The sequence below is a fragment of the Hyperoodon ampullatus genome (genome assembly GCF_949752795.1).
Source record: "Hyperoodon ampullatus genome assembly, chromosome: 7".
In the NCBI taxonomy this organism is placed as follows: Eukaryota; Metazoa; Chordata; class Mammalia; order Artiodactyla; family Ziphiidae; genus Hyperoodon; species Hyperoodon ampullatus.
The window spans coordinates 3,683,964-3,706,801 of record NC_136920.1 but is presented as its reverse complement, the minus strand read 5'-3'; the positions used below and the strand labels follow the sequence as shown (position 1 = coordinate 3,706,801).

At 62.1% G+C, this 22,838-nt stretch overlaps 1 protein-coding gene across 6 annotated transcripts in view; it reads right to left on the bottom strand.

Annotated features, from left to right (window-relative positions):
* Positions 1 to 22,838, bottom strand: part of BRSK2 (BR serine/threonine kinase 2) — a gene marked incomplete at both ends in the record, with an annotated part of 62,794 nt that overhangs the window by 18,896 nt on the left and 21,060 nt on the right. For all 6 annotated transcript variants that reach the window (XM_079709545.1, XM_079709546.1, XM_079709548.1 and 3 more), the window contains 2 exons: positions 2,074 to 2,159; positions 3,197 to 3,291. In XM_079709545.1, coding sequence (XP_079565671.1) covers positions 2,074 to 2,159; positions 3,197 to 3,291 — 181 coding nt within the window. The remainder of the gene's footprint in view (positions 1 to 2,073; positions 2,160 to 3,196; positions 3,292 to 22,838) is intronic.

Sequence of the window (22,838 nt, the reverse complement as noted above, 5' to 3'; positions counted from 1 at the left end):
GCAGGTGGTGAATGCCCCCAGCTTGGCTCAACACTGCTGGGGTGATGCCGAAGGGTAGGGGTGAGCTGCTGGAGGGGTGGGCTTCCCATGGTGCCCCGGGTTCCATGGGGACCCCACGCCCCTCTGCGGTGAGCAGTGGGCTGTGTCCAAGCTGAGCCTCCCCGGGGTGGAACCTGAGGGGCTGGTTTCTAGGGTGGGGCGGGGGCGTGGTCCAAGACACATGGACACGGATGCCTGCAGGCCTCAGGGGAGCTGGGCCTGGAGGGCTGAGCACAGGCCCCGAGGAGCCCCTGGTGGGAGCCAGGGAGGGGTGGTTCTGGTGGGCTGTGGTGGCTTGGGGAGGGGAGGTGGGTGACAGGAGACGTGCGGGACCAGGGCTGGCAAGGATGAGGGTGTGGGCCTCGGGGGGCTGTATCAGGAGCTGGTCTTGCAGGAATGGAGGGGCTGGAGCGGGCGGGGGGGCAGCCTGTCTGCAGAGGGGAGAGGTTGGGGGGAGGAAACGGCTGGAGACACAGGGTGGGGACACTGGGTGGGGTTCGAGCCGAGGCGGGGCCAGTCCCAGGGGACCTGCCCTTCTCCTGAGTGGGAGGCCACAGCACAGGCCCAGTGGTGCCCCAACCTCGGTGGCAGAGGTCCCCTGCCTGCTCCCCTGCCTCCAGGCCCCCTGGGCCGCCTTAGGACCCCCGGGAGGGCGCTGGGCCCAGCAGCACCAAGGCCGGCCTCTGTCCACCATGCTCCCAGCATCCTGTTCCTGTCACCCCGCCTCTGCTCGGCTGCACCCCCGCCTGGCCTGCTGTCTGGGCCCCTCCCTGCTTCCTGCCCCTCCTGGGAGCCTCTCCCCCTGCCTGGCACCCCCACAAGTAGCTGAACAGAAGGAGGCAGTGTGACCAGTCTCCTGTGTGCAGAGGTGGGCAAGGCCTACCCAGCACCCACCCGTACCCCAAACTCACGGATGTCATCAAAACACTGCCAGGTGGGTCCCCACGTGGGCCTGTGGCCCTCACGGCAGTTCCGATGGCGGCTTCAGCTCACCAGTGTCGGGGGCCCAGGGCCACCACCTGCCTCCCACCCCCAATCCCGTGGTAACCGGTGCCCTGCTCTTCTCAGGGCCCCCATGGGGGGGTGGCTCTTGTCATCCCATCTGCAGTTAAACACTCAGAGTTGGGCATTCGTGCAGCACTGGGTCCGCGGCTGGCACAGGAAGAGAGGGAGGCCCGAGAGCGGGCGCTGCTTGTCGGAGGGGCTGGGGCCGAATCCGGGCCCCCTGCTCCCCCAGGGCCACTTCCTGCCCCCACCTCCCCTACCCGAGACGGCGCTGCAGGGGCTAAGGCCAGCCTGCATCAGGGGCCAGTCAGGGCTGGGCTCGAGGCCTTGAGGGCCCCTGGGACAGTGGGCCTGCGGGGACCGTGCCAGGCCAGCCCCCTGCCCACACCCCCGCACTCAGCTGCCCATCCCGAGGAACGCTCTGGCAGAACCCCTCCCTGAGGGACGCGGCCCAGCAGCCAGGCCTTTCCTACGGCCACACACGGGGCAGCGGCAGAGCTGGCTCCCCCGAGGGGACCCTGTGAGCGGCCGCCCACACCCCCAGGGGAGCTCGCTGAGGCCACACAGCGGGGGACGTGGGGGGCTGCCCACGCGGGGAGACGTCCGCCAGCCTCAGTGGCCTCGGTGGTGACAGGAGGTCAGCCACGCTCAGCATCCCGACAGCAGGCTGGGTGAGGGGCCTGGGTGGCGACAGTGCGGTCGGCCGGCCTGGGGTCCCCACCCACATGAGGGAGCACACGGGGGCTCCAAGGGGCTTGGCAAGGGGTCCGTGGCAGCCCCCGGCAGAGCGGCGGGTTCCTGAGGCTCACTGGGGCCTGGAGAAAGGGCCTGAGCTGCTCCTGCCCCTCGACCCCCCCCCCAAGTCCACTCCCCACGAAGGCCCCATCCTCAAGCCAGTGGCTCTGCAACTCCCCGCTGACCAGCCCTGGACCTGGGCAAGGAGCAGTGACCGCCATGGCCTGTCCTTCCGACCCCCTCCTGGGACAGCCCCCCTCTGCCCCCCAGCTCTCCAGACCCAGCAATACCTACAAATATTTTTTGTTTTCATAGACGTCATGCAGCTTGAGGACATGGGGGTGCTCGATCAGCTTCAGGATGGCGATCTCCCGCTCCACCTGCGGGGAAGGGGGCGCCGTCACGGCAGGCTGGGCTCATCCCCCACCCGTGCGCCGCCCACCCGCCCGTCCAGGCTGTGGGGTCACAGAGCCCCCGGGATGCTGGGCTCCTGGGGGCAGCACTGGGCCCTGGGGCAGGTCCAGCCTCGCACTGGCATCTCTACCCCGTGGGCCGCCTCCCTGCCCCTCCCCCAGCTGCGCTCGGTCCCTGCCAGGCCTCCGGGGTGGGGGGGCCCGGTTACACCCCCAGGTCCACTTCCACTGAGATAGCTCCTGTCTCCCCACTCAGATATCTTGTGGCATCTTGACCTTAGCGCCCCAAACTGACGTGTAAGACCCCGCCCCCAAGCCGGGCGCTGGCCAAGGCAGGATGGGAATCTGCCAAGCCGCCACCAGCACTGCCCACACCCCATCCAAACGACCGCCACCTCCCCTTAAAACCAGCCCGTGGCGCATCCCCCAGGGTTCCCCAGCTGGGCCCACCCGGTCCCCCCCTGCCCTCCCCCCGGCCAGAGGGGTCCTCACTGTGTCACTGGCCGGCCCCCACCACGGCCCTCCTGCTTTGCTGCCCCCGTGTGCCTGGAGAGCCAGGCCCGCTCCCCCTCTGCCCCTCAGCCCTGCCCGCTGAGTTGACAGCCGTTTGGACAGATGAGCACAGACAGATGGGGAACACAGCCTGGGCAGCCCCTCCCCGCTGAGTGTCTGGTCCCACCCAGGAGTCCTCCAGTCATGTGGGGTCTGCTTCAGTCCCTAAGGGGACCAGACTCCACCAGGGCTGGGGCGGGGTGCTGAGGTGGGGGGAGCGGGGAGGAGGAGGGGCTGCGAGGCCTCCTGGGACCCGGCACTTCCCCTTCTCCCTCAGAGACAGGGGTCTCGTCCTGATTCTAACGGGGGAAACTGAGGCCAGCCAGCCCTCTCAACAGATGGGACGGCAGGACCCAGCAGGAACCCCCCTTCCCAGGCTGGCTCGCCTGCGGCCTGGCTCCACCCCGCCCACTGGGCGCCCCCCACCTGCCCCCGCCCGCCCCCATGCTCACCTTCATCAGTACAGACTCGCTGAGCTTCTCGCGGTTGACGATCTTGACAGCCACCTTCTGGCACGTGACACAGTGAATCCCCAGCTTCACGAGGCCTGGGGGCGAGAGGAGCCCTCAGACCCCGTCCGGCCACCGCCCAGGCCTGACCGGCGGGGCCCCTCCCGCACCCAACCCCGGCCCCTCCCTCAGCACCCGGATCCTGTGCCCCTGCCGCCACCGCCCCCGCCCCGCCTGTCTTGGGCCAACCCCAGGCCAATGTCTCTCCTAGCAGCTGCGGCCCCGCGGCCCGCCTCCCTGCATCTCCCACGGGACAGGACACTCCGCCGATTCACCTCTGCTGTCATCACCACGCTGCAGGCAGCCGCAGTCCTGGTCACTGCCCCCTGGCCTCCTGCCCTCCGCTGGACCCTCTGTGGCCTCAGACCGAGACGCCCTGCACTCTCCCCTCCCAAGCCTGGGCCCGACCTGGACGTTCCCGAGGTGGCCTGTGTCCCCCGATGGGCACGGAGGTGACCACCATAGTTTGGGCCGCCTCTGGCATTCAGGCGCCTGGATGCAGCGTAGGCCGACCTGCTCCCCACGGCACTGCAGCCTGTCCGCGACCTGTGCTGGGTTTTGAGGGATGTGGAGCGCTGGACGCCCCTCGGTTTCATTCACACTTTTCCGACTCTGTTGCTGCTGCTTTAGTTATGACCTTGACACAGTCTCACGGTTCCGACCACTCGGGTTTGCACTTGCCCCTTTTTAGGCTGCTGAGGGGTGGCTCTTACCAATTTGCAAAGCCCTTTGCTTTGTATGGGAAATGAATTCTTTGTCATATGCATTGAAAACATGTTCCCCTAAGGGGCGCATCTCTTTATCAGGCCTTGGGGGTCACGAGCAGTCACACCCTCCCAGCAGTGTCGCGTCCTCCTCCTTCCTGCTCCCCGTGGGCAGTGAGCCCGCTGGCGGCCGGGAGATGACCTGTGCCCCCCAGAGGCGGGAGCAGCGGCAGGCAGGGCTGGACGAGGGGCGGGGGACCAGGCCCAGTGGAACCCCCGAGCCCTGAGCCTGGGGGCCCGAAGCTCCTCGGCTCAGGGAAGGACAGAGGTCCCGCAGGGGGGCCCGCTGAGCCCCGGCTCCCACCCGGGAAGGGCTGCGGGCTCCTGGGGGCTCTCCCCAGCTGCCTTTGATCCGGAGCCCGAGCCCTGCGATTGCAGGTCAGGAGCCGAGCACAGAGAATGGGCCCCGGGCAGCAGGAAGAGTGTCACCGGCATCTGTAATTCAGAGCCGTGGCCCAGGACGGCCTCCAGGATGGGAACCGGGCCTGGCACTGACCCCTCCACCCCGGCTCCAGGCAGGTCCGGGCCCAGACGCAGAAACGGAGCGGGAGCCAGCCTGAGTGAGAAGCAGGCTTCTGCCTGGCGGGGCCCCCAGACAAGATGCACAGGCCTCAAGGAGCCGCAGCAACGGCGGCCAGGCTGCTCCCCGGGGGCACAAGTCCCTCCAAGTCCCTAATGCCCAGGACAGATGGCCCAGAAACGCCCCACAGATGAACCTCACACCTGTGCACACACACCCCTACACGCGTGTCCTCAGGAGGCAGGGGTCACGGGCACATGGGGAATAAAGGGAAGTGAGCTTCAACTCAAAAGGGAGCTGGACAGGGACGCAGGCGACCCTCCGGAAGTGGAAAACTAAGTGGCCGCTGCCACCACTCCCATCACTGACCACCACAGCAGCCAGTCTGCTGACAGAGTGTTGGGGCCGCGTGACATCGGGGACCTCACTTCACAGATGAGAAACTCCATCACCAGCTGGTGCACAGAAAGGCCAGGAGGACAAAGGACCCAGTGGACAAGGTGCCCTGGACGAGCCCCATGCCATCAGGGCGTGAGCCTTACCCACCCTCACAGCTGCTAGCGGGCCTGCGGGCTGGGCCCCCGGCCAGGACACGTGGCTGGGGTGCAGGGGGCTGCCCTGGGCCGCGTCCTAGAACTCTGGTGGCTATCTCCCTGCCTTCACCTTCCTCCGCTTGCTGCCTCTTTCCCCGAAAGTCCTCTGCCCAGACTCCTACACACCCCTCAAAGCCCAGCATGGAGGTGCCCCTCCTGGGTGAAGCTTCCAGGCCGCCCTGGCTGTGCTGGTCTCCTGCAGCCCCGGGGTCCTCTGGGGTGGGAGGTCTGGGTTCCAAGCAGTCCTGCCACTTCCCTGGAGGCAGGGAGCAGAGTGCACCCTCAGGAGGGCCTGCTAGGGAAGCCCAAGACCGCCCTAATTACCGCACCCTCCAACAGCTCAGGCTCATTTTCCAACTGTGATTTCACCTCTAATTATTGCCTTTGCAGCAAATACGGCGCACGTCAAGAGAAGGAAAGTACAGAGCGACACAGATAATTGCGGGAGGAACAGAGGCAATCCCGCCCGGCGGGGGCCTGAGGGTGCTGTGCCGTCTGGGCCCTGCTGCAGGAAGGGGCTCCTCAAGGGCGTCCTGAGGACCCCAGGCCCACCACGAGCTCCCCACCACACCCCAGGCTCAGGCACAAGGACGCGTGTGCACGAACACGGGTCCCCACCTCCCGGGGCTCCTGAGCGTGGCTGGGAGGGTCAAGGGGATCCAGGAGCCGCTAGCTGACAGCAGACCCCGCCCCAGGGCGCCCAAGTGTACGGGACCTCCCCGCACCTGGGCCAAGGGCGCAGGACAGCAGGACGGCCTTCTCGAGCACCCCGGCCCCTCCACTCACCTACTATGGCTCGAGGGCCAAGAGGCGGCCACAGTGCTGGGGGCAGGGAGCTCTCCAGGCCTGGCTCAGCGCCCTCTGCAGCCCCCGCTGGCCCCCGGTTAGCCGTCAAACCCAGGGCACCAGTCTGGTCGGAGGAAGGAGGCCAGGGCCCCGGGCGGCCCGGGAGCGGTGGGGAGCGGGAAGGTGCAGCCCTCGGGGCTCTCAGACCTGCAGGGGTCCAGCATGGGAGGTGGCTGCACAGGCCTGTGGGGTCAGAGGTCAGGCAGGGGTGGTCCTGAGCAGATGCCTCACCCTACGGCTCTCTGGTCATCCTTGGCCTCCCTATTCTTCTTGGTCAGTTACCTTCAGGGAAAAACCCTGCTGGAGGGCCCTGCACCCAGAGGGCTGCCAGCTCGTAGGAGTGAACAGAGCACAAGGGACCACCGCCCAGTGGGGACCTGCCAAAGGGGGGCCCAGGCTCCACTGCCCAGAGACTGCCATTGGGGCTGGACAGGGGTCCAGGCCAGGTGACAGTGCTGCATCTGGGGCGGGGGGCGGGGAAGGGGACCCTCTGCACCTCAGGCTCAGCCCTGTAGCCCAACAGGGCAGTCAACACTGGGGGTGTCAGCGGGGCCCCCTGAGGACTTCCCTCCCTACAGACACAGTGGGGTCACTCCCTCTAACTGCATGCCAGCTTCTAGCGCTGTTTCCACCCCCAAGTAATGAGCCTCCGTGAGTGCCTGGGAGGGGAAGGCCCTGGTCTGGTGCAGGCGGCATCAGGCTCCCCTCTCGACCTCTCAGGGTGGCCCGGCCAAGGCCTGCTGCCTCAGCCCAGCAGCCCCAACCCTGCAGCCCCCAGCCCTGTAGCCCCAGCCCCGCAGCCCCCAGCCCTGCGGCCCCAGCCCCGCAGCCCCCAGCCCTGCTGCCCCCAGCCCTGCGGCCCCAGCCCCGCAGCCCCCAGCCCTGCGGCCCCAGCCCCGCAGCCCCCAGCCCCGCTGCCCCCAGCCCCGCAGCCCCCAGCCCTGTGGCCCCAGCCCCGCTGCCCCCAGCCCTGCGGCCCCAGCCCCGCTGCCCCCAGCCCCGCTGCCCCCAGCCCCGCAGGCCCCAGACCTGTGGCCCCAGCCCCACTGCCCCCAGCCCCGCAGCCCCCAGCCCCGGTGGCCCCAGCCCCGCTGCCCCCAGCCCCGCAGCCCCCAGCCCCGCTGCCCCCAGCCCCGCAGGCCCCAGACCTGCGGCCCCAGCCCCGCAGCCCCCAGCCCTGCGGCCCCAGCCCTGCAGCCCCCAGCCCCGCGGCCCCAGCCCTGCTGCCTGCAGCCCCGCAGCCCCCAGCCCCGCGGCCCCAGCCCTGCAGCCCCCAGCCCCGCGGCCCCAGCCCCGCGGCCTGCAGCCCCGCAGCCCCCAGCCCCGCTGCCCCAAGCCCTGCGGCCCCAGTCCCGCGGCCCCAGCCCCGCAGCCCCGCAGCCCCCAGCCCCGCAGTCCCTGTGGGCAGACAGTGCGGCTCCCAGGGGCCTGCCCCTCCGCCCTTCGTCCTGAGCTCAGAGCTGCCCCAGGCCCTCGGCTGTCTGTCTCCTCTCCAGGTGCCAGGCCACTGCACGGCCTCCTTCAGGGCATGCTTGCAGCACCTCCCAGAGGGCCCTTCCCCCCGCCCCGGGGCCCCTCGCTCCTCTGCCTGTGGCCGTCAGGTCCTGAGACCCCAGCTGGCCCCACCCCACCCCTTGGGGGCCCAGTGAGCGTCCTGCACCCAGGGCTTTCCTGGCCACCCCCAAGTGGCGGCTGCAGGGGGGTCAGGACCAGAGGGAGGTCCCACTCCTGTCAGTGACATTCCTCTGTCAGTTTCCATCTGATTACCATCCCCCCACCCACCCAGCCCACGCGCTGCCCACCTCATCTGAACCCCCGGATGGCAATGGGGGCACCGTGGCTCAGTCTGTCAGCCCCCCACCACACGGCACTGTGACCACCCTCCCGGAGGGGCGGCGTCTCGTGGGCGGGAGCCTCCCTCCCAGGATTGGGGTGCCTTTCCTACACTTATGGCCCCTGAAGATGGCCTGTGGGTTCCCGTCACCCAGGGCCTTCCCAGCACCCTCTTTAACAGGCCGGGAGGGAGATTCTCGGGGCCTGGGGGCCACGCTCAGCCGGTGTCTGTGGCAGGAGAGCTTCGTGACCTTCTCCCCCGCAGCTGACCTGTGTCCCACCCACCGCACGACAACACAGGAGTGTGACCTCGCGCCTCCTCTCCTGGCTTGAGCTCCACGCTGCCAGCCAGCGCTCGCCGGCCGTGTCCTCTGCACGTGGGAGCCAGGGCACGAGAGGGGTGTGCGCAAGCTAGCGCGCACACACGTACGTGGGTCCCGTGCGTGGTTGCCCCCGCCTGCGCCTCCACACCGCCGACTGGCCGTGTGACCTCGGTGACACAAATCCCACGGGCTCTGCACAGCGGCCGGGTCTGCCCCAGGCCCTGCTGGCAGAGTCCTGCGAAGTGACACATGCAGGGTGCATGCGGCTCCCACACAGACGGGAAAGCAAAGAGAGAAGAGACTGTTTTTGCCGTTTCTCGTTTAAATCACCAAGTCTAGATCATTCTGCCACCGTGAGCACCCATCCCTGGGGCACGGAGCCAGCTGAAGGAAGAGAGAAGGCCCCTCCAGCCCCTGGGCCGGGCTGTCCCCTGCGTGGGCCCCTCCCTCGGTGGCGTCAGCTCTGCAGGGCCCTGGAGTTTTTGCCTAAAAGGCCCTTCTCCCCACTGCCCCGCCGTCTCCATACTGCCAGACGCACCGAGCCGTAGCTTCACAGGTTCAGGGGTCCCTCCTGCCCGCCCCAGCCCACGGGGGAGTCCCCTGCCTCAGGGGCCAACCCCGAGACCCCTGCTGTGGCTTCTGCCTCGCGCCCCCCAGAAGAGGGCGACGGTTCAGATAAAGGGTGGGGGTCGGCCTGTCTCCCCGGAAGCGAGCCCCAGGCTCTGGCGGAGGGGGAGGGGCGCCAGTCCGGAGTCAGCACGTTTCTCGGTTACTTCCACGTGAGCCAGCGGGAGGCGGCCTGGAAACCAGAATCCGCTCTGCCGCAGCGCAGCGCCAGCTGCTGTCCGTGGTGCTGACAGAGCCGGGCCGCAGCCTCCGATGAGCCCAGGCCTTCAGGGGACAAGAAACAGACCCTGAGGGGAAGGGACGGGACACACCCGCTCCTGCGAAGCCCCCGTCCGTGTGCCCACACTGGCCTCCTCGTGCTGGGGACGCGGGCACGGGTGATCAGACGGGGTGGAGGGCAGGATGCGCCAGAGCCCAGCTCGGGTCACCTGGCACCTCCAGTCCCCCGTCAGGCTTCTGCTGAGCCCGGAGGAGGACAGGGCAGCCTGCCTGGACCCCCCAGAGCCCCTCTGAGCACCCTGGGAGACACCAGCATCCAGCCGCTAATGCTCACAGGACCACCGATCACCACTAACGCCCAGGGCGGTGACCGGCCCTCCTCGCGCATCACTCCCCACTGTGCCTCTGGACCACGTGGCCAGCAAACGTGGTGCCAGGGCCACAAGCACAGCTAACGGCGGCCCACTTTCCGCCCACTGCGGGGGCGTCGGGGGATGCCGTTTTCCTGGGGTGGACAGGATGGAGCAGCCCTGTCACCCCTCCCGCCCAGGCTCTCGTTGGACGATGGGGAGGCGGCTCCACACCGGTTCTTGGGAAGAGTCAGCAAAGCTGGTCACCCTGCTGCCCGGCCTGCTGCCCAGCCCTTCTGCTCGACCTGCTGCCGGCCCTGCTGACCGCAGCTGGCACCAGGGGAGACTTAGAGAGTGGTCGGGGCGAGACGGGCTCGGCTGCCCTGAGACGGGGCAAGAGCAGGAATGGGGCCGAGTCCCCAGCCTGGGAGGGGACGCGTCTTCTGCCATCAGTGCAGTGGCGCCTGGCCTCCCGGTGCAGGTCCTTCCTGTCACCTAGGTGCTGGCTGCTCCGCCCGCCTCGGTGGACTGCAGCCCCACGAGGACCCCTGGTGACTCGTACCTCCTGGAAACCGGCCCCCGGGCAGTGTGGTCGCCCCCACGCTGCACCAGGGCTGGTCTTTGTGGCCAATGGAACGTGGCAGAACGGATGGCTTCCTGTCTCCAAGGTCAGATGCTAACAAGAGCACAGCTTCCTTTGGGGTCCCTGGGGTCTTGCTCGGGTGGAGACGGCTGCCTTGTCTCTAGGCAGTGCCCCTCGGAGACAGCCACATGGCCTCCAGGAGACAGCAGGGGCGGGGGGAGCCTCCAGTCCAGCCCACACCTGGAACCTCGTGAGACCCCTGAGCCCCATGCACCCAGCTCAGTTGCCCTGGATGCCAGCCCCTCAGGGGTGGTGAGAGAACGTTTGCTGTCTCAAGACACTAGGTTTTGGGGGCAGCTTGTTATACAGCAACAGAGATCAAAGAAATACACTCAGCCCTAAAACCGCCAGGCCTCAGAGGAACGCCCAGGACGGTGCCCAGTGTGAGCTGAGCACACGTGGGGGACAGCCTCACAGACAAGACACATGGCCTCAGCGGCAGTCGAGCCTGGTGGTCCCGGCCGGCGCTCTCAGATAAGATCCCGAACCGCCCCAGGCCTGAGTGTCCTCACCTGAGGAAGCAGGAAAAATAATCCCCCAACAGGCCCCCGGCTGGCCCAGCCCAGCCCCATCAGACAGCAGGAGGTGCCTGTGAAACCCTGGGACCGGAAGAGGGGCGGCCTCTCCCCCTAGGCAGCCTACCCAGAGGGCGTCCCAGGGCCAGAGCCTCAACCCTGGTCTGTCCTGACCCCCAGCCAGCTGGCCGGCTCCCGCCATCGCTGGGGGAGAGCAAAGGCCTGCCCGGCTCCCAGGACTAAGTCCTCCCAGGCCCGGCCGGGTTGGGAGCCCTAGGGACGGCGAGTCGCACGGGTGCTGGTGGTGGGCTGAGGATGATGCACGGTCCTCCCCACTCCTGGAGGGGGGGCGGTGGAGGGGGCTGTATCCTAGTCTTTTAAACCTTGGGGAAACTCCTGCCACCAGGTGGCCGCTGAGAAAAGGGGACTCCTCGGCCCGTCCTCTGTCTCCTACACTGACCCCGTCTCTTCCCCGGCACAGCCCACTCCGCTGTCTGCCTGCGTGGGTGGGGGATCCTGACGGGGGGCAGGAGGCCACCCCACTAGGGTGACGGCTAACCCCACCTGGCTCTCCTCCCATCACCCCCCCACTCGGGGTACCCAGCTGTGGGGGAGGAGCCCTGGTGGCACCTGGGTCCAGGCTTCCAGGAAGAGCATCCACTCCCTCATCCTGCAGGACCGGGGACGGCTAGGCGACAGCCAGGCGACAGCCAAGGGCTCCCGGCAGCAGCCGAGCAGCTCTTGAGCCCACGGGCAGGGAGCGACAGTGCAGAACTCGGAGCCACTTGGGGCCCCAAACCCAGTGTGCAGGGGTTGAATGGTGGCCCCAAGAAGATGTGTCCACGTCCTAATGCCCAGAACCCATGAGTGTGAGCATGTTTGGGAAAAGGGCCTTTACAGAGGTACTTCAGTTATAGATCTCAAGAGGAGACCACCCTGCGTGGAGGATAGGTGGGTCCTAAATCCAGTGACAAAAGTTCTTATAAGAGAAAGACAGAGGGAGCTTAGACACAGGTGCACGTGAAGATGGAGGAAGAAGCCGCGGGGATGCTTCTAGAAGAGCCAGCAAACCACCGGAAGCCGGGGGAGGGGCCTGGAACCATCCTCCCTCAGAGCCTCAGGAGAACCACCGCAGACTTCCGGCTCCTGGAGCTGAGGATAAGATTCTGTTGTTCTAGTGACCAGGGTTGTGGCAGTCGTGTGGGGCCCCAGGGAACTGTGCAGGGTCCCTTCAGCTCACACGGTATTTACCTGAGTCTCCTCTCACCCCAAACCTCCTGGTACGTTTCAGAAGGGTTTCCGCTCACTCCGGAGGCCTCTATGTAAGCACGCACCTTCACGTCACTCAGTGTAACGGGAGCCCCTCCCCAGGCCCACACACACGCGGCAAACACCTCTGTGCCCGCCACAATGGGTAGCTGCCAACAGTGCTCGAGCACCCAGGGGCCCTGGAGAGGTTAAGGTCAGGACTGGGGGTGGGCTGTCAGGTTCTGCTGTCTCTGTGAGTGCTGAGCAGCTCTCACGGCAAGCCTGGCCGGCACCGGCGACATCTGGGGCACGGGCCCTGGGGACTGCAGACCTGGTCAGCCTGGCGCCACGGCTGCGACCCTCGGGCGGGCAGGCTCTGGGCAGTGGTCAGGCCTGGGTGTGGCCCCCGCTCCAGCCACTGTCGGGTCAGGACGAAGGCTCCCGACTATGTCCCACTTGAACCCTGATCCTTGCAATGGCTCCTCCCTTTCTCCGAAGGGGACACAAGGCTGGGTGAGGCCTGCAGCACCCCAAGGTCCATTCACTGCCACTGCCCAGGGAGTCAGGGTGAAACTGCCCCACGGCCAGCCCCGGAGGCGGGGCTTCCCCAGCTGGTGTAGACACAAGTTCCATCCCCATCACCCCCTCATTACAGACTTGGGGAGTCGAAGGTGTGCTGGGCAAAGAGGTGGGGGAAAAACATATGCTGGAAAGAATGCCTGCAGCTGCCCGGGGCTGCAGGAGGTGCAGGCGGTGGGCGGTGGCACGTGAAGCCCCTTTCAGCACCACGGACAGGAGCCGGCGCACCCTCCAGGCCAGCTGAGCAGCGGGATGGCCCCGTCCCCGCCCAGGGACAGCAGGCGACTTACTCCGGACCACACTGGAGCTGGGGGACACCAGAGCCAGGGTGCCCTTGGAAGACAGCTGGCGATCCTGGGGCACCTCCACCGGCCACAGCCCTGGCTCTCCGCTGCGCCGAGCAGGAGGCCTGCCTGCACCACAGCCTGGGGACATGGCACTGCTGTGGCCTGTAAACTCAGGACACCAGGGGCACGCACACCCTTCTGCACAGCCCCATGTGCATCAGCCCCAACCTCAGGAGATGCCGCCCGCCCCCCCCCCACGTTCCAGCGCCTGGACACGCAGCCCCACCCAGGCCCCCCACAGGGTCTCCCACGGCTCGGTCCCACAGAAGGGTCCTCGGAGTCCAGGATAACACCCCCCTCCAACCGTGGGGTGGGGAGGTGCTACAGGAGCTCCCACCCCTCGGAGGGAGTGCACCAAGGCAGGGCCCGGAGTTGGGCCGGGCAGAGGATGGAGCTTGGTGGCCCAGGGCCCAGGTGGAGCCCTGGGGAGAGTGGGGGGCAGGGCCCAGGCGGCTCCACCCGGGGAGGGACCCTCGCCCCCTCCAAGCCTCTGAAGCCGGTGCTCAGGAAGGTCCAAAACGCCCCCCCACCACCACTGCAGGGACTGGGGGCACTGCCTTCGCCACCTCCAAGGCCCGAGGGGGAGACCTTGCTGGGAGAGGGTTCACGTTGCTCTGGGCCGGCGAGGGTGGGGGGTGGGGGGATCGCGCTGAGGCCAAGCCCCCCCACACCTGCAGCCCCCCCCGCCCCCCCAGCGGCCCGGGCACCCAGCTGCCAGCGCCCTTTCAATCCTGCCTGACTTCTGTTCCCACCCGACCACCAGGGGCCCCATGGCTGGGCTGGGGAAGTTCGGGGCCTGCAGGCTCGGCCTTCAGTGGGCCAGATGAATAAACGAAGAATGGCCACAGAGAGGCCAGCAGCGCGGCGGGGCTCTACCTGCGTCCCCTGCCGCGGCCCCAGTAATCGCTCCTACTGGACGGGAGACCCGGCCTTGGAGGACGTCTGGGGGCGCTCTCCGCAGCCGCCCCCTCTTCCTCCCTCACGTCTGCTCCTCCAGGAGCAGCGCGGGGAGGGAGGAGCACTGGACCCGGGAGCGCCACGACCTGCCCCGGCCCCCGGGTCCCCGCCCAGAGGGTGCCCACGCCCAGGGGGCCCACTTCAAACACGCGCCGCCTGCGCGCCTCGGGCCTCCCTCGGGCCTCCGAGGACTCACACCTGCGCGGTAGGGGGCGGCCTCGTTGAAGTTGCCGCCAGACATCAAAGCGCGCACGTTCCCTCATTACTGGTCCCGCCTGGTTCTTCCCGCGCCCCCCACCCCGCGCCTCCCTCCTTTCCCCGCCCGCCCGCGCACACTCAGCCCCAGCTCTCGGTGGGCTGATAAGGCGCCCCGGTTCTCTCGGCCTCTCCTCCTGGGGTCGGAGCTCCCCAACCTCCTCCTCTCCCTCCCCCCTTCTCCTCCCCCCTTCCGGTTGGCGGGGATGCCGGGATCGCGCGCCCCAGCTTTGCGCTGCATCCGCCCCCGGTGCGCCCACGCTTCCGGGCTCCCGGTGACACCCCGACACCCCTCACCGCGCTCCCGGGGGGGACCGGGGGGTGGCACACTCTCAATATAGATTCCGCTGTTTCCTTCGCCCACCAGCGCCAGGCAGGCGGGAGGGGGAGGAGGTGGCGGCGTCTCTTGGGAGACAACTGTTCACGCTCCGAAAAGGAACCTCTCAAATTAAATTAATTAAGCCCTGACATATTTCACACGCACTGAAGCCACTCAGCCGCCTCCGCTGGGCTCCCTGCCTGCCCCGCCCACAGCACCCAAACACAAGGGCACTGCTGCCCCCTCCGTGGGACAGGCCAGAAGCCCCAGGGCAGCCCTTGACCCACGGGAGGAAAGGGACATGGGGGCCGCTCCCCACCCATCCCCAAGAGCCCTTCCCACCTCCACGGCCATTCTGTGCCCCTGACGAAGCTCGGGGGGCTATTCTGGTACCTGAAGGCCCTTCCCCCGCTGAGCCAGCCATATTTGGCCAGCAGTGGGCACAACGGCTGTGGTCAGGGCCGAGGCTTTGAAGCCTGGTTCCCCATCTCCGCCCGGAGTGGGGACTTGGGTGGCCCCTCCAGCCACAGGGGTGTGCTAACACCCTCTCCTGATGCCAGTAGAGATTAAATGAGAAAACACCCCATCGCTCTCTCACACACCCACATCTCAGTCCTAAGCATCCTACACTTCCTCCCTCCCCCTCCCAGAGGCATCTGGGATTGCACCCACGAAAACGTACAGCTGAGGGTTCTAACCCTCAGCACAGCCAGGGGGTCTCCAGGGTGGGGCCAGGCACCCTTGCCCCACAGCCCAACGCAGCCCTCAGGGCCTTGGAATGCTTTCAGGCCCAGAACCGCTGAAAAAAGATGATCAGCCATGCCTGCCCACACCCCCTCCCTGCAAAAAAAGAAACAAAACAAGCTCCCTCGCAGCTCTGTGCCCAGTGGGAAACTGCTGACAGGAACCACCAATTGAAGCCCTGGGATGAAGAACATCATTTGCCAGGACCCAGCTGGAGGGTTGGGGGTGGGTGCCGCAGTGATCCTGGGGACACAGACCCTCCTCCCCCAAGAGACACTCAGGCCAGGCTCCCAAGGTCAAAGCTGAGAAGGGGCGAGATGCTGGGCACCTGCTGGACGTGAAGGGGATGCCAAACATCCAGGCCTCTAGGCTCAGTAAGGGGGCTCTGGAAGCAGCTAGGAATAGGAACATGCCCTGTGGCCGGGAGGTGCCCGGAGGCACTTCCTAAGCTGGCCACACTGAGGCGTGTGCTCAGAAGCATCTCCACTGGAGACGGATGGGGAGTCAGAAGACGGAGCTGGAGGGAGGAGGGCTGAGCCCAGAGGACTCTGCTGGCCCAGGTGATGGAGGAGACGGCAGAGTTGGGTGGAGCTCTGGGGAGGAGGGGCCGGGACAGATGCTTGCCGGGAGACCCTAGGAGGAGTCTGGGCTGGGGGCCAGGACCTGGAGAGGTTGCCAGGGCCCTGCTGGCCAGACAGACCCAGGTCCCTTGCAGTTGCCTCCTACTGACCCCACCCTCTGGTGGTGGAAAGGAGAGCTCTCGAAACATTCCAGAAACCTCTTGAAGGAGGAAGACAGGGGGCAGGTGATGGGGGACAGGGCAGGGGCCGGGCCGGCCGGCCTCCAGGGTGCCCTAGAGAGACTCCAGGTGCCAGCATCAGCCAGGAGCAGAGGGCAGGCCTGGGATGGGGCTGCAAAAACAGATGGGCATGTATCAAGGGCATAGATGTGGGGAGAGCCCGGGTCAGCATCCCCTCCCTCCAGGCAAAGACTGAGGCACAACCAGGGACAAAGCCCAGGACCACAGGGGCCAGGAGGCTGCCCTGCTCGTCCTTGTTCTCACACGCTGAATGCTCAGCCCCTGCCATCAGCATGCCCCCACCAGACACCCCACACTCTGAACTCCAGGCAGGAGACCCCCTGAGGAGAGACCCAGGCAAGAAAATATTCCTGCTTCTCACACAGAAGGTAAACAGCCGACCACATCACTAGAGGAAGTCTGAGAAAGAAACAGCACTGACTTGGTAGAAAGAGACATTTAAAAATTATTTTACTGTTTATTGCATTGACTTGCCAGGATTTAATCAGTTGCTACATCTATAAAACAAGAAATTTACAGAAAGGATGAGAAAACAAGAAAGAGCCCTAAGATATAACAGTAACGGCTAGAGAAGGAAACTGCTGAAATAAGGACTAAAAACATGAGAAAATGCCCAGTGGGGCGGAGCAAAAAGCAAAAAGAAAAGGTGAAACAATAAGAGATGATCAATCCAGGACGCCCAATGTTTGTCCAAAGGGAGTAGCTAAGAGTGAACAGAAATAATGCCCTGGAGCAGATGGACGTGCCAGAGCAAAAGGCCCTTGGTCGGCCCAGGCCCTGGCTGCAAGCTGACCCACACCCAGGCACGGCCTCTCGAAGGTGAGATCCCGGGAGCCTGCTTCATTCTTTCACTCATTCACTTGACAAGTATTCACTGGGCTTCTCCAGGGACAGGCATTCAAAACCACAGCAACAAAAAGAGGTTCCACACCATGGAGCTCACACCCTTGAGACACTTGGCTAGAGATGAACAGAAACTCGCTGAAGTATCCACTTAGTCCTGACCCAGAGAAAGTCCTACCACCCTACATGCCTGACAGAGGGAAAGGCAAGCCCTTTCTGGAGGAGCCTTACCCACTGCGCTGATCTTTTCAATAAATAATGCCTGGCACACAATAAAGATGATGACATACACAAAGAAGTAGGAAAAGTTACCTACCCTCAAGAGAAAAAATAGCCAACAGAAGCAGGCTGCAGCTGACCCAAACAGTAGAATTTTCTGAAAAGGATTGTGCAATAATATTTATATATCTATATCTATCTATCTATATTTTTTAATTAGACGAAAAGATGCACAAAAAGAATTTATTGAATGGACTTAACAGCAGACTAGACACAACAGAAGAAAGGACTAGTGAAATCTAAGATGGGTCAATATAAACCATCCAAGCTGAAGTATGGAGCAAAAGAACAAAGAGACAAACCAAACAGCACGAGAGACCTGGGGGACAGCACCCAACAGTCTAACATATCTGTAATTGGAGTCCCAGAAAAAGAGAAGGGGGGTCGGGGGACAGGGTGGAGGACATATTTTAAGAGATAACAGCCACGCATTTCCCCAAATTATTAGATATTTCAGCCCACAGGTCCTTGAGGCCCACTGAACCAAAAGTATGACAGAAACACAGAAAACCACACTAAGGCATATCACTGCTAAACTGATAAAACTGAGAGGAAGAGAAAATCTTAAAAGCAGCCAGACAAAAAATGCACATCACATCACGCGGAGCATCAGTAGTGCCTGACTTCTCACCAGAAACAGTGCGACCAGGAGGCAATGGCTTAACACATCCTTGGTGCTGAAAGAAAACCTAAACTTCTATAACCAGTAAAAATATCCTTCAAAACTAAGGCAAAATAAAGACATTCGTAGTTAGGCAAAAGCTGAGAGGATGTGTTGTGAGCACTATAAAAGCACTAAAGGAAACTCTTCAGGTTGAGGGAGCCCCAATCCACAGGCAGGAAAGGGTGCACCAAGAAGGGGACACATGAGGAAACTGGAACACCCTCCCTGGAAAGGGCATCTCTTAAAGAGTCGACTCTGCAGATGCAGCAGCGAAGTACTGTGGGGTTAGCACCAGGCAGAAGCCAGACACAACAGGGGCCCAGAAATGAGGGACTGCGTCAGGAAGCCGCTCCCCTCTGCAATGTGGGGCAGTGCCAACTCCATGAGGACTGTGACAGGCAGGCATGCTGCAACCCCTAAATCAGAAAGTCGCAGCCTTTGTGGCCTCATGATCCCCGGATACTCATAAAAGTTACTGAGGACACCAAAGAACCTTTATGTATGTGGTTATATCTACTGATATTTATTGGATTAGAAATTAAAACTGAGAAATTTTACAAATATTTATTAACTCGTTAAATATAATAAACCCAGGACTTCCCTGGTGGTGCAGTGGTTACGACTCCACGCTCCCAACGCAGGGGGCCTGGGTTCGATCCCTGCATAGGGAACTAGATCTCACATGCATGCTGCAACTGAGAGTTCGCATGCCACAACTAAGGAGCCCGCCTGTCGCAACTAAGACCCGGTGCAAATACATAAATAAATAAACAAATAAATATTTTTAAAATGTATATATAATAAACCCAGTATACACAAACATAAATAATTTTTATTAAAAATAACCATTTTTTTCAAAGCTAAAAAGAGCTAGTGAGAAGAGTGGCACTGTTTTACATCTTTGCAGACCTCTTTTAACATCTGCCTTCAAAGAAGACACATGGGGAACCTCCGGAAATTTCCCTGTGTTGAGGCAAATACTATCGTATAATGATATCCTATAATGTATGAAAACAGTTTGGGCCTCATGGACCACCCCCCACAAGGATCTCCCCAAGGGGTCCCTGGTCTAAGACTTTGAGAACTACTCTAGAGTAACCGCTAAAGAAATAATAAAAGAGGTGTAGCGAAAACACTAAAAGAGGAAAGAAAGTGGGATGACTAAAAAAATACCTGGTTGACACAAAAAAAGCCAGGAAAGAAAGGAAAATGTACACAGAACAGATGGGACAAATAGAAAACAAATAGAAAGATAGTAGACTTAAACCAAAGCATGTCAGTAATTATACCAAATGTAATTGATCTAAACACTCCAACTAAAAGAGACTCAGACAGGGGAAAAAGGAAACTCAAACCCAAGTACGTGTGGTTTACAAGTGACACTTCAACTGAAAGGACACACACGGGTTGAAAGTAAGAGGATGATAAAAATGGGCCATGCAAACCCTAAGCATGCAGGAATGGACAAGGCCACCTGGGGTGACCATCAGCAAAGAAAGGCCAAGCTGACCGGGGGCACTCCAATTTTCAGGCTGGCAAGATGAGGACGGTCCAAGAGAAGCGGAATGGGGAGGAAGGGAAAAAAAGGGGCAAATGTGGGGTTTCATAAGTTAAGTGAAGGAGGATGTCCAACTGCGTCTGATGCTGCTGACGGGCCAGGGACTGCCAAGTGACCACTGATTTGGCACTGTAAGGGTCATGCATGCAGCAGGGTGGCCAGGTCAAGAGGTAGAGGGAAAAGATGTGGGTTCAACAGGAATAACACTTTCGAGGAGCTCTGGTGTAAATGGGGGCAAAGAAAAAGGCAGGTAAGTCAGACTGGCATCTAATCTCCCATCAGCACTTGAGGTCCGGAGCTAATGGGAGGAGCATGAGTCCGCAGAGAAGGTGCCTCCGTGTCACTTTTCCTGGAAGTCACCTGACAAAAGGAGGTGGTAGACCAGAAGGAAGTTAAGATCCCATCCAGAGAGGAGTCCTGGGAACTCCAGGAAAATCAAAGGGCTCTTCAAGAAAGTCATGGTGACGCAAGTGGAATGTGTCAAGAACACAAACATTCATGGGGTCTCAGAAAAGAGATTCCGCTGATGGACTCCAAACCCCTGATTTCCCCAACTCCTTAAAGACCAGGCTGGTGCACAGGCACAGCTTCCTTCAAGCGGGTCACATGACCAAGACAGGTGATCCCGGCACACTACCTAGCCCAGCACTGACCAACAATTCCCGAGTGACATCTAGGAAAACCCTCTTTACGGTTTTTTTACTTTTGAGAGTCAACCAACAGTCAATCCCACAAGGCACGGGTGGGCTGAAGGACAGAGATACTGCTCTTCAGAAAAAAAAAAAAAAAAAGGTAAAAGTAGCTGCTAGAAAGGAGGATGGGAGGGAAAGAGAGGTGAGGACAGCAGTATGCTCATCTCGCAGGGAAAAGAGAAGAGATACGGCTGCAGCTAATGGACAAGACAGGCGTTTACTGCGGTATTTGCAAGTACAGGGAAACCCAAGGATGCCCCGGGAAGAGCCACAGGTATCCACCTCGGGGGGTTGGGAGGAGATGCAGGGGTCACTGGGGATTGCCTAACTTGACCCGTCAAGCCCCTGAGGTGTGAGTTCACCCCCAAAGCAGTGCAACTGGAAACGGTTCAAAGAGGTAGCCTTCGGGGCAGCGCTCAGCAAGCCATCTGCGCCCGGGCCCCTGAGCGGCCAGTGGACCAGGGTGCAGTCTCGTTCCCGCCACAACATCCAGACACTTTCGCAGCAACTGGACCAAATAATCTCATGTCTGGTGAACCTAGTAAATGGTAAAGTACACGGCCTTGTGCTGCACAAGGTTTGGGGTTTTTTCCTCACTTTGTTTTATTGCATTTCACTCTCACGGACACGTCGACGCACCACTGGGCCCCACCCCAGCCAGAGCACAGCCCTCGATGGTGTGGCCTCTCTCCCTCCCCTGCAGCCTGGCTTCCCAGCCGCGCCCCCTCCCCGGCCCCTCAGAGGCCACACTGCCCTGTCTACTGGGAGGTGCCCCATGCCCTGGACGAAGCCCAGGGCTACCACGGGAACCAGTGGTAAACTCTGTCCATCGTGTTGCTCTGGGTCCCAGCTGGCAACGGACTTCAAACTCTCGACTTGTCCAAATCTGTAAAAACTAAGACACAGAACAGAACCACTGAGAGCTCAAGGCTGGGCGCTCAGGGCTCCCACAGCCGCCTTCGCAAGTGACAGTGACCAAGGGGAGCCGTGGCCACCATGGAGCCCGGTACAACAGGCAGGCAGCAGCCCAGGGAGCCCCCACCAGGACCAGGACCACCTGTGAGCATCACACAGATGTAGGCGAGTCACACCCTCCCTCTGAGCCCATAAATTCTGCAAAGGAAGAGAGGACAGTGGTAGGGTGGGCAGTGGGGGACACCCAACGGGTGGGGGGACGCAATGGGGGGCCCTGTCTATGGAGACATTCACAGCAAAACTAAACTGACTAAAAGTGGGTCTATCAGAAAGCAGTCTGGCCGTTCTGCAAACAATTAAACCTAAGGGTTACCATTCCTAGCTGTGTCCCCAAAAGAACCAAAAGCAGGGACTCAAACACACCCACAGCAACCAAAGGTGCAAACAACCCAAGTGCCCATCGACAGATGAATGGGTGAAAAAAGGTGGTCCGGTGGTTAGGACTCGGCGCTTCCACTGCCGGGGCCCGAGTTCAGTCCCTGGTGAGGGAACTAAGATCCCACAAGCTGCGTGGCTCGGCCAAAAAAAAAAAAAAAAAAAAATGTGGTCCATCCACACAAAGGAATATTATTCAGCCTTAAAGAGGAACACAGGTTGACACAGCTACAACCTGGATGAATCTTGGGATTTTCTGCTACGTGAAAGCAGGCAGACACAAAAGGCCACATACGCATGATTCCATTTCTATGAAATATCTACAATAATACATAAACCCACAGAAACAGAAAGCAGCTTAGTGGTTGCCAGGGCTGGGGAAGGGGCATCAGGCGCCACTCCTTACGGGCACCGGGTTCCTCTGCGGGATGAGACTGTTCTGGAAGCAGGGGCGGTGACTGCACCACACTGAACACGCCGAACGCTGCACAACTGTGCATTTTAAAATGGTCCATTTTATGTTATGTGAATTTCATCTCAACTTTTTTACAAAGAAAGACACGGGTCTACTTTCTGCCACCACGCACCAATGCCAAACGTCAGCGATAAAATAAACACCCGTTTCCCCCAAACGCAGTCCATCACCCTCCTAGTTCCAGACAATCGCTGCTCACAGGTGGGTCTCTGTCCCGTGTGCGGAGGCGGCGACAGATGCTGCATCTACGCAGAGGATGAGTCCTTGAATCCCGACACATGCCACCTTCTGCAGGAGGCAAGTTCTGGCTGCCGCTCGGAGGCCCCCACCCGCCCCAGAGCCTCCCCTGCGCTCACGGCTCAAAGCAATGACACGGGGTGAACCTCGGGGGTGTGATGTCTTTGGAAGATGCAAACCTTGGCTCATACACGAAATACTTTAGTATCTTTGAGCCTGAAAGTGAAGTCTTCCTTTTAAATGAATTAAATTAATTAATGAGAATAGTTTTAGATCCAAAGAACGAATCAAGAAAACAGTTATCACTGACTGTCACTGATTATTACCAAACACACTTTTGTCGTAAGAACCGTTCAGCTACGGCCTGCTCTGGATGTCAGGATGCGAGAGGGTACCGACTCCCAGGGAGGGGCCCTTCTCCAAGGGGGTCCAGCAGGGGTGGGGCAGGCTGCCACGTGTCCCCACAGGTCACCAGGAGGTGCCACGGTCACGGGCAGCCCCACTCACATCCCAGGCCCTGCAGATGAGCCTCTGGCCCCTGAGGGCGGCCCTTGTCCTCTGCCCTGCAGGGCTGGCCACTGGTTAGGGCTGCCCTTGGCCTTGGTGTCCCTAAGCCCACCCCAGGTGGTCACCTCCTTCTCTCTGCCTGCAGCCAAGGCTGGGACCAGTGGCCAGGGCACCTGCCCGGGAGTCACAACTGCCCTGCCCCTCGAGCACCCCAAAGACACTGTGAGGTGGAGGGAGGGGTAAGGCAGGTTCCGCTGACCCCGGGGCTCAGGTCAGGGCCCCTCCTCCTGGCTCCCACCTGCTCCAGGAAGGCACCACCTGGACTCGTGGGGGACAGGGGAACAGTGCAGGGATCCCCCAAGACAGGGCTCAGCTTCCGCACCGCAGGCCCTAGACACCCTGCGCCCACTCCCTTCCTGACGGGGGACTCTGTTGGGGAGCTGGGGGCTGGGCCCCGCACACTGGGCTGGGGGCAGAC